This window comes from Emys orbicularis, chromosome 2, assembly GCF_028017835.1.
Source record: "Emys orbicularis isolate rEmyOrb1 chromosome 2, rEmyOrb1.hap1, whole genome shotgun sequence".
Taxonomy (NCBI): domain Eukaryota; kingdom Metazoa; phylum Chordata; order Testudines; family Emydidae; genus Emys; species Emys orbicularis.
Window position 1 is genome coordinate 206443844 of NC_088684.1, and position 10997 is coordinate 206454840.

General features: G+C 40.5%; 1 protein-coding gene across 1 annotated transcript in view; it reads right to left on the reverse strand.

The window, feature by feature from the left end:
* Positions 1-10700, reverse strand: part of BMPER (BMP binding endothelial regulator) — a 211904-nt gene extending 201204 nt beyond the window's left edge. Inside the window, exons 1-2 of the mRNA XM_065399446.1 lie at positions 10574-10700; positions 9291-9376 (exon numbers count right to left, since the gene is read on the reverse strand). Coding sequence (XP_065255518.1) covers positions 9291-9376; positions 10574-10700 — 213 coding nt within the window. The remainder of the gene's footprint in view (positions 1-9290; positions 9377-10573) is intronic.
* Positions 10701-10997: the final 297 nt, after the last annotated feature.

Sequence of the window (10997 nt, forward strand, 5' to 3'; positions counted from 1 at the left end):
ATTTCTTCAGTGAATAATGCTTTCTCTACAGATTATTTGAAAATAGTTCATGGCTGAGATTGAAAATGAAATTATAGAGGCCTCATTTTGATAGTCTATATGTTCCAGATTATATTATTGCCTTTTACAGTAAGGATGTATGTGAATAATGATAAAGGGAAGGTCCTGATGCTGATAATGTTTATGTCAATGGTACTGCTCATATGAGTAAAGTTATTCATTTGAATAAGTATTTGCAACACTGGAGCCCGAGACAATTATAGAGCTTCTGTAAATTCTCAGTTGTCATAATAAAAATGAATATGTATGGAGTCTCATTTCCCCACATTTGGGGCTGAAAACTCATGAGAACATCTTATGAGATTTTGACATCATTAAACTTGGCCTGAACTTGATTCATCCTTGAACCCAAACTCTATACTAAACTTGAACATTGCACAGCTGACCCCATCTCTAGTTTTATTACTGTTGGAACTGGCTGAAAGACAGGGAGGAGCAAAGGGGAGGGAATTGGTTCCTAATTTCCCCCTCACTCTTTACTGAAATTTATAAATTTCGAGATTTTTCTGGTTTAAACAGAGAGGAAAAATGTCAGAAAATTCCACAGAAAATTTTTCAATCTTTCACCCAATTTTTAACACATTCAGCATTTTCCAACCAGTTCTAATTGTATATTATTTTGTCAAAAACAAACAAACAAACAAAACAGAAATTGTGGGGTTTTCAGTTTTTCAACAAAAATCCAAAAACATTTCAAGAAAAACTTCAGCAAAAACCACACCTTTTTTCATTTTCATCAACATTTTTCACTGTAACAAAACACATTTCCAACGCCAATATTAATTAACAGCACTATCAATCTGCTTGGCAAAAAAGCTGTGGTATCTTCCTCTAAAAAAAAATCTAAAATAGAAAAACACAAGAAATGACAACCTCAGACCAGGAGGGTGTAGGGAATGGACGAGGAACTGTGGGTAACAACAAATAAAGAAAACAGGTGGTTTTTAGGGAGAGATTTGAATAGGATTGCCAAGTGTCCGATTTTTTTCCAGAAAGTCTGGTCGAAAAGGGGACCCAACAGTGTCCAGTCAGCACTACTGTCCGGACAACAAAAGTCCAGTTACCTGAATAACCGTCTGCAGTCAGCTTCCGTTCCGCCATAGGGAAGGCGGGACGAGCAGCTGCTGCTGGAGCTGGAGGAGCGCTCAGGACCTGCGTGGCTCTGGCGGAGAGAGGTACCAGCAGCAGGCATCCAGGAGGAGAGATCCTGAAGCGTGTGGCATTTGAGGAGTGGGGCCGGTGGCTGGACTCACGACCCGGGTTCCCCTTCTCAGCCTCTTTTGTGCCCTGCCCCAGGGTGCTGCCCCCGCATCCTGCCCTAGTCACCCCTCCACCTCTAGAGCACGGCTCTCCCTCCCCCCATTCTACCCCAGTAAGCTCCACCCCTGGAGTATGGTTCTTCCTGCCCTGTCCTGCCCCAGTTACCCCTCCCACCCTGGAGTGTGGCTCGCCCTCGAACCTCCTGCCCACATCACCCCTCCACCGCTAGAGCCCTGCTCAGCTGGTGGCAGGAGGGAAGTGGAGAGAGCAGCAAGTGACGGGGGTGGGGTGAAGATGAGTGGGGGGCAGGGCCTTAGGGGGAAGAGGCAGAGCAGGGGCGAGGAAGGTTTTCACAAATTAGAAAGTTGGCCATCTTAGATTGGAAGACTGAGAGTAAAGATGTGTTGCACACTGCAAGAAGGACACTGTTCCAGACATTGAGGATCACACTAACTAACAAACACACACACAAACACAGATACAAGATGTGACTGGGAGAAAGAGACAAAATGAATATGAAAGCTAGAAGAGTTAGCACAGCATAGGTCGTGAGGCAAGGAGTAGGTAGGGCAATATAAGGGAGGAGATATAGACTGCACTTTGAAAGTGAGGACAATGAGTTTGAGTTTGATGCAGAAAGGTACAGGGAGCCCATGAAGGTGACTGGCCAGAGCAGGTTAAAAGGAATATTATTTTAGCTGCAGCCTGGTGGATAGAAGGAAAAGTCAGGAAGCATGAGAGGTAGCAGTTACAATCGTAAGGAGGTACAAGATGATTGCATACCAGTACAATAAGTTTTTTAATACTCTGCTGTGTTATTAGTAACACAGGTAAAGATTTTTACACAATATAATTTGACTATGACATTATGACATTATTTGACTATGAGCTTAATATAAAAAAACAAACAAAACAAAACAACCCCCCACAAACACTAAGCTTCCATTTCACTTGATTTTTGTTTCAATTAACTTTTTTCTCCCCTCAGAAATTTCTATTAAAACATGATGGGGAACTAAAAACAGTTATAAAAAATCTTTTTTTTCCCCACCCAATATGGCAGCACAAAGCTGAACACCAGAAACATTGATACCGTGAGTCATTAAGTTACAGGACCACACTTTTAAAAAGACTTTTAACAACTCAATGGAAGAAACTTGAAAGCCTATAAAATCCATGTACAGGTACCTGTATGCCTTTAAAACTCCATTTTGATATTGGACCAGCTTTTTAATAATGTTATTCTTATTGGCAATTAAAAAAAGTGCCTTAACATAGACTTATCCATTTTGTACTTACCATAGAAACGTTCCAAAGACATTTGCAACTTATATTACATTTTTCCATTTAGTTTATGGCATTTCTGTGCCTCTCACAATTTATTTAATGTATTCATTTTAATTATGATCTTTTGTACTCAAGTTTTCAGAGCCTTTAATTATGCCACAATGACGCTTTTTCCCATAATTGTTATACTGAATCTTCAACGTGAGTGCAGCATTCCTATTGTCAGCTTCTGTCCAGTAGGGTTGTGCCAAGATCTGTAATCAATCCAACACTGTGTGTTTGGCTCAGTGCAGCAAATTCATTGTTAGTGATGTGCAAGTAGTGAATTATTCACTATCCCAAATAGTCCAAGCATAATGTGAAATAGCTACTTCAAGCCTCACGTATCTATGTTATTGCAGATTTATGGAACAGTTTAAACACATTGTGTCACTCATGATGCAACAAATCACAAAAGTGAATGTCATGATGCATAATAATAAGTTGACATGTAAAGGCAAAAACACCTTTGTGGGGAGTGCAATTTCACCAGGCAATACAATGCAATGAGTCAATCTGAAATGGATCTGACTGATGAGAGCAGGGCAAATGGGAAATTCACCACAATTCACCTTGCACTTGAATTTTTTTCAAGACACTTGGCAAGACTCAGTGTCACTCTCGCTGCAAGGAGAAATGTGACAATTGGAAACAACTTAAAATTCGTGAGGCACATAGATAACAAAAATCAAAACCTCACTCCATCAAGTAACATATAATAAATAACAATAATTAACAATTTACAGTTTTATAGTGCCTTTGATCAGGTAGGATTCCAAAGCACTTTACAAACTTAAACTGATATTATAGACCAAATATTAGCTGACAACAGAAAATAGGTCTGATCCCCCAAAGGACTATGTGACAAAAGCAGTATAATTTATGACTATACACTGGCTATGAACAGGTCTGGCTGCATAATATATTCTCAGAACCAAAATTAATTACATGCGAGGTTGTATGCAGGCAGCATGGCTTGGTTAGGGTACCGATATCTGTATGTGGTAGTACATATACATCACACCTCTCCTCAACTCCAGTTGGGGAAGTCCTGAGGAGCAGACTTCTCCATATGTTTCAGGGGAACCAGAACTAGATGGGCCATCTTGTGTCATGTGCTTCTAAAGAGTCCTGGTTTGGTTTGTGTGCTGTTTTTCTGGCCTATGCACCCAGGTAAGCCAGAATCTAGCCTTACGCTGACTTATTGTATATGGAAGTATAATTATAGCAGAGTCTATGAGCTATCTGCTAGCTCATCCCTTTGCAGAGTCTACTAAACCAAGTTGTTTCTACAGCAGGTGATTAACCTTAGTTTATGATTTCAGTAAATCCTTGCTCCCACCAATATCTTTATATACACACACTGGCCTCCAACGTCTCTGGCAAAAAACAAAAACAAAAAATACACAGACACTCAGCTGTACCAGACACCATTTTTCTATTTAGGAAACAGAGTGTATATTTGCTTTTTTTAAATTGGATAAAAACTAATAAAACCCAGCATTATGTAGGGGCATGTTTGCACTGTAGGAAGAGTCTTTCAAATACTGATCAAAACAACATTCTCTCACTATGAGTCTATGAGAGTTACTATTAAACCACTGTGACCGAGGCTCTTTTGTCTCTTTGGGTTAAGGTGGCGTTGTTTTTGTGGGGTAATAAAGTAATAAAGTAATAAAGGGAGAGGATCATTCAAACTGACAGAAGATGCTCTTTTGGTAGGTTCTTTAGATGAAACTATTGAAATTATATTAAATAAAATAGGTATGAAAGAACTGTTTGATGATTTTTTTTAATATACACTTTTCCACTAAAATTCATCTGGGCTACATTATATCTTGACACAATAAAAATTGAATCCTGATGTACTAAAACACTGCCATCTTCATCAAACGTGCTGAATATTTGCTCTCATGCTGGCCATCCACTTTCAGATATGGATTTGTGCAATAGAAACCAACTGGGATACTTACAGGTAAAGAATCCCGAAAATCCAGGTAGGATAACTTTCTTGCTTTTTTTCTTGGGTGGGTTATTTTTGTTTGGTTTGATTTAATATGTGAATCAAAAACATGCTAAGTTAGGTGGAATACTGGTTCTTATAACACTGAATTTAATAATTTTTATCAGCAAAGGTCAAATTCTTATATTGCATATTTGGAGTTAAAAGCAGAAATAAAACTCATGCCAAGCAAAGCTCTGTTTTCTAGTTTCCTGAGCTCCTGCCTAAAAGCTTTTCTCAGATTTCCATCACTGGGTTACACTTTCTGGCTCAAATTTGTTTCCTTCTCGTCTGGATTTAGGTGATAAAAGGTTGAGAAGTATGATTACCACTCCTCAGGTGTAGTTGGCAGGTTTAAGGCAGGGGTCAGAGTGAGGGGAAGAAATGGAACTGGTTTAGATGTGGTTCGTCAAGGTCACCACTGGCTTTATCAGCTGTTATTTCATATGTGACATACACATTTTTCTTACAGATCATTGGGAAAAAATACTCCACCCCCACACTAAACTCCTAGTATTCTTGATAGCATAAGAACCATTTTTGCTGTAGGTCTAATACATGAGAGATAAGCTCCTGCAACCATCAGGCCATCATTACCTGTCTAGGGTTTAGTCTCCTAGTTCCTTGTAATTAAGGAAACAGACACTTCTCACCTATCCCTTTGAACTGGTATGCTAATTTTTTTTTCACTTTAAAACTACATCCGTCTGACTCCAGCCAACGAATAAGGTTATTCTTGGATCCCTCCTTGCTTCTGGCAAGGTGTTTGGGTTTATGTAGACGATGATGAATGAGAATGAAATTATATGGCTCTCTTCACCACCACAACCATCCATCATCATCATCATCATCACCACCACCACCACTGCTGCCATGAGTTCATCTCACCTTTGAAAAATTCAGAGCTCAAAAGTTTAATTCAGGATAAATTGATTCCGTTGGACTTTACGTTTTTGCACTATAATTATATGCAGGCTCTCATCTCACCTACTTCTGCCAGACTGTAGCATTTTTATGTCTTTTCCAAGCTTATGTTGAACTATATATATAAATATTTTTTTAAAGAAAATACTATGATATCAGATGTGAGCCTATTTTCAGCTTTAGACCACTTTCAGCCAAAACTCTGGACCAACAAAAACTCGAGTTAAACTTGCCCATTTACTTTTCTTATAACATAGTTTAACTTGAAATATTCCATGCACATTTTATATACAGAACATTCATATTAACAAATTCTAATCTAAGCTTCCCTTTACATTCAGTAATAGTACTCGGTTTTTCATTTTCCTTTTAAAATCTCGAGTCTAAAGTACATATATGAACTTGGAAAAACTCAAACCAGTATCCTATATGATAGGTCTTCATATTTATGTAACTTCTCACTAGCCCATGTTTCAGTTCTGTGCCTGAGTAGCCTCAATACTATAATTCTGTGCATTGAATCAAAGTTCCAAGGTCATATTACCTGGCATGATCAAGTCCTTTAGTCTAAGGGCATTTTTGGTTTGGTTATTTTTTTGCACATTAATAAACCTGATTTCCACAGATCTGTGAAGATATTTTTAGAATGGAATTTCCGCAGCTTGTATCTTACATTGGATATCGTAGCTATAATCTCCAAAAGTCCTAAAGAATTTAATGGCAGGCATAAATGAATGACCCCCTTGAACTGAATCAATACTTTGCTGGTATACATATGACTGTCAGCAAATATATCTTTACCCGTCATACCACATTAAACTCATACATGTTCTCTAAAGCCTGGACTTCTTCCAGGCAACCATAGAGTCCCCAAAGTTTCACAGCTTTTATTTTCAGAAAGAGCAATATTTTAGACATTTTAATTTTTAAGCATTAAGTTAGTACAAACTGATTTTGTAGCCAAATTCATTAATAAGTACCATTTTCATTTTTTTGTATAATTCAGTAGAACATACTGTATCATCTAGGGACACTTGGATTCTTGTGTAAAATGTGAGTAATCATCTTTTACCTGTAGATTTTCAATTTACAGAAACGATATTTTTTTCTACTGTTGTTTCTCAGAAGGTTGGTTTACTTAATCTTTGTTATTACTAACTTCTGATATAGACAGTCACCTTCACCTGTTTATCATTTCTTAGTGTTAGAAAAAGTCCACTGCACTGTTTAGACACAGAAGTCCAGATCCCATTACGTTTTCCAGTTACTGTCAAAGCCTCCATATACAAGAAAGCAGAGGCATTATTCTTAGTTACCTTCAGCCTGCTTTGCACCACTCCAATGGCACAAACCAGACAGCAAGACAGCTTACTTGGGATTGGGAATTTTCCTGACATATAGGTATTCCCCAGAAGGCACAGGGCCACAGGTGTAGGGTGAATTGCTAGTACAAAGGGGAAGTCAGAGCACCTCCGCACTTCAGCTATCCCAACATATGGAACAGCACTTTAAGGATGTTGGCAGCCAAACATAAGTTAAAGCTCTCAAAATCCAGAAGTCACACAGCTGGCATAAAGCCATCTTTGCCCACCCAGAACTTAAAAGTGATTTCAGTCAGCAGACCCAAAACTGTCCTACCACCACTGTAATTTGTCCTGCATTGTGGTGAGAAAATAAAAGTTTGTTTGCTAATACTGCCACTATACTATCCATATCCGCTCACAAAGGGAAGTCTTGTGGATGGAAAAGGATGGTCTTGTGGTTAAATCACTGGAGTGGGCGTTAGGAAACCTGGCCTCTATTCCCTCTTCTGCCGCAGACCCCTTGTGAGACTTCTGTGCTTTACATTTCTTGTCTGCAAAACTGAGGCTATTAGTGCAGAGGCTAAATTCATTAATGTTTGTAAAAAGCTTTGCAATTATTAAATGGGAGGCATTATAGAAATGCAAAGTATTTTTGTGTAAGAACTCATTAAAACTATTGTTTTATAGTCACTCAGAATGCCATCGTTTGGCTTCTTTACAGATTAGTTGCCTGATCCTGTAAACACTTATTACTAATGAGTAGCTCCATCCTGTACACAAAAGCAAAAGGGTAATTTATCAGATTTCAGTTAGTGGTAAGATATAAAATCTTTTAAAGATTTTCTTGCACATACTTACAGTTCATGTACTGCCTGAGAGAGATTTAGGCCAGGGGTTCGCAACCTTTTTCTTTCTGAGGGCCCCCGATCATGCTATAAAAAATCCACAGCCCACCTGTGCCACAATAACTGGTTTTCTGCATATAAAAGCCAGGGCCAGCATGAAGGGGTAGCAAGCAGGGCAATTGCCCAGGACCCCATGCCACAGGGGGCACTGTGAAACTAAGTTGCTCAGGGCCCCAGACTTCAGCCCCATGCAGTGGGACTTTGGCTTTCTGCCCTGGGCCCTAGCAAGTCTAATACTACTCCTGCTTGGTGGACCCCTGAAACCTGCTTGCGGCCCCCCAGGGGGCCCTGGACCCCGGTTGAGAACCACTGCTTTAGACCATATAGAGTCAAAATTCTTCTAGTCTTCCAGTATTTTTTGCAATGTTCATCCACCTTGTTTTCAAGCCATGTTAAACCATGTTTTCTAAAAGTGTGTTGACTGAGTCAATCTTACAAACTATAAAGAGGTCTAAAAATATAAATATTTTCCCTGATATGTTACTTTTAGTCTGACATTGAACTTCTACATAAATTGTTTCTTCACTGCTCCTAACTCCTTTCTGTTAGTTAGAGCTGTGTGGCAGATATTTGGGAAACATAAAATCTTGGACCCATTATAAAATCCATCGTCATGTATTTTTTTGTTTTTCCTTTTATTTCTTTCATCTCTATGCCTCTCTTCCCCACCCCTCCCCCCCTTTGTCACTGATATCTAAAAAGTTATCATTGGGCCTGATCCAAAATCCATTAATAGCAATGGAAAGACTCCAATTGACTTCAGTAGGTTTGCTCAACTAAAGAGCATCCAAAATGTTTAACTGTGAAACTGAAAGCCAGTGCAAGAACAGGGGATATTTCCTCAGGAAAGGATTACAAAGTAGTGTAATAGTTAATGACTATGGAAGCTGAATTCCCAACACAAACAGCAGTGACATCCTCAGAATGACACTTTTTATAAAAGTATCATGTATGTTCGCATTGTCTTCTTATTACAATCAGTCTAGTCAGGAGTGTCTGAAAATATACTGTGCTGTACTTTCAAATCTAAAGTTTTGGACTTTAAATCATCTGCATTTTTTTGCTTTACTAACTTGTTACATCCCTCATTTTGGCCCCTTATGCCATTTTTTCAACAGTCAGTATCTGTATAGATTGAAAGCAATAGCACCTCCAAACCCCATATTTCAACCTCTTTGCTCTGCTCATAGGTATTGGCTATGCAGAAATATTTTGTACTAGAGCACATGTGACTTTGTGAAAATAATTCTCACCATGAATGCACATGATGAATGTAGTAATCAGTGAGTCTCACAATGTCATATTAAAGTCATTTATGAGTTTAAAGTCAAAATGATGATTCCAAGATAGTGAACTGGAATATTTTCTAGTTAGCTCAGCACTGAGATAACCTTGCATTGCATAAAGGCAACAAATACCCAAGATTTGATTATACAATGTATTCCTTTCTTTGTACAGTTACTTTTAGTACAGCCCTTAGTGTTCTTATTACCTGAAATCCAAACTTACCAGGCAAATGCACATTATACAAGGATTGTCTGTGATAAATGGTATCTGTAGAACTTCCCCTTCATTTTCACATTTTGCAACAGATCCTGAGATGGAAATCAAAATAAAAAATATGTTTTCAAATTTTAATTCACTGGCTCTTCAGTATCCAGGTTCCTAATTCTGATTTAAACTCCTGTACAGCTCCTAGCCTTCAGTTTTAAATCTCACCTGCTCTAACTAACCAAGAATATCAGAAACAAATGCACAGAAACTATTCAGTTTCAAAGGGGCAGTTTCTATAAAATCCTGATGAGAGCTGGCAAATGACTAGCCTTTTTATTCTGTACAAAATCTAGACTTTCCTACTGTGCCCCATTTACAGCAGAGATGCTTTTTTCTCCTCGCAGATGACCTATGCAATAATGAGTATTTCATAAATAATAGGATACTTCTGTAAATGACCTGATCCGAAGCTTATTGAAATCAGTGGAAAGAATTCCATTTATGTCAGTGGGCTTTGGGTCAGACCCTTGGTACAATACCAACAACTCAACCCAGCACCTTTTTCTGATCCATGAAGAACAGACTACCACCAGAGTCGATTTACAAAAGGAGTCAAATTAGAGATATGGTCTCTCCCCCGATTAGTCCTGTATTATCTCATGTTGGAATCACTTTTTGAAACCTAATACGTCTTGCTTTTACTAGAAATTGACTCAACATTTTCTTTTATGCACCAGGTGTCAGTAAAGTATGTCCTTCAAGAAAGAAAGAAAAAGCAGCAGCGTAGGTCTTCACCTGCCTGAATACATGTAATTCTATCCTACTATCATTATGCATTTTTAAAACAAATGAATATAAGGCATAGCTAGTACTTTCAACAAACAATGCAATAAATAATACAACAAACAAAGCAACGGCACTTATTTATTATTAGTTATTAGGATTTATCATTACTCCAAGAGCCCAGAGTGGCCCTGGGAGGTGGGAATCTGGTTTGATGTCAAAGAGCTTCTGGGCTTGAGCAAGCCAAGTCCCATCATCATTAGTAACATCATTTGTAAATGGGCACCGCTTCCCTTGCAGGTCTACCTGCCCCACTTCCCCAGAGTCCCCCCGGGATGCTGAGCGGAGCCCGTCCCAGGGATAATGCATCTGCCAGGCGGGTTTCCCCAGCCCCTGCTGCCCAGGCGTGAAGGGCTTTTGCTTTGCCCTGGCGCGGCAAGGCGAAGAGGCGCTCTCGGCGCGCCTCACCCTGCCCCTGCCCGTGGGCGCTGGGAGCGGGGCGAGTCTCCCCTTACCTGTCAGGAAGGAGGAAGCCAGAGACATCTGGACCCACAGGGGGCTGAGCAGGAGCCAGGCGGCGAAGGGGAGCGCGCGGGACCGGAGCAGCGGAGCCAGAGCCCTGCCGCTGGAGAGCCAGAGCATCGTCCCCTGGAGCCGAGCCCGGGCTGCGGCGGCGAGAGGGGCTCCCGGCGTGTGAGGAGCCGGGGAGGGAGGGAAGCGGGGCCGGGGATGCAGGGAGGGAGGAGGGGTCCTGCTGCTGCTGCTGCCGCCGCTGCTCTGAGTCTCCCCAGGGCGGCGCGGCGTTTCCCCGCCCGAGTGGGCTGTGCAGGGCGCAGCCGGGCTGGGCAGGGGGCGCGGATCCCGGCTCGCTCGCTGACAGGGCGAGTGGCTGGGCAGCCCGAGCTGCCAGGGAGCTGCCACCGCCCCCTCCTGCCCCCG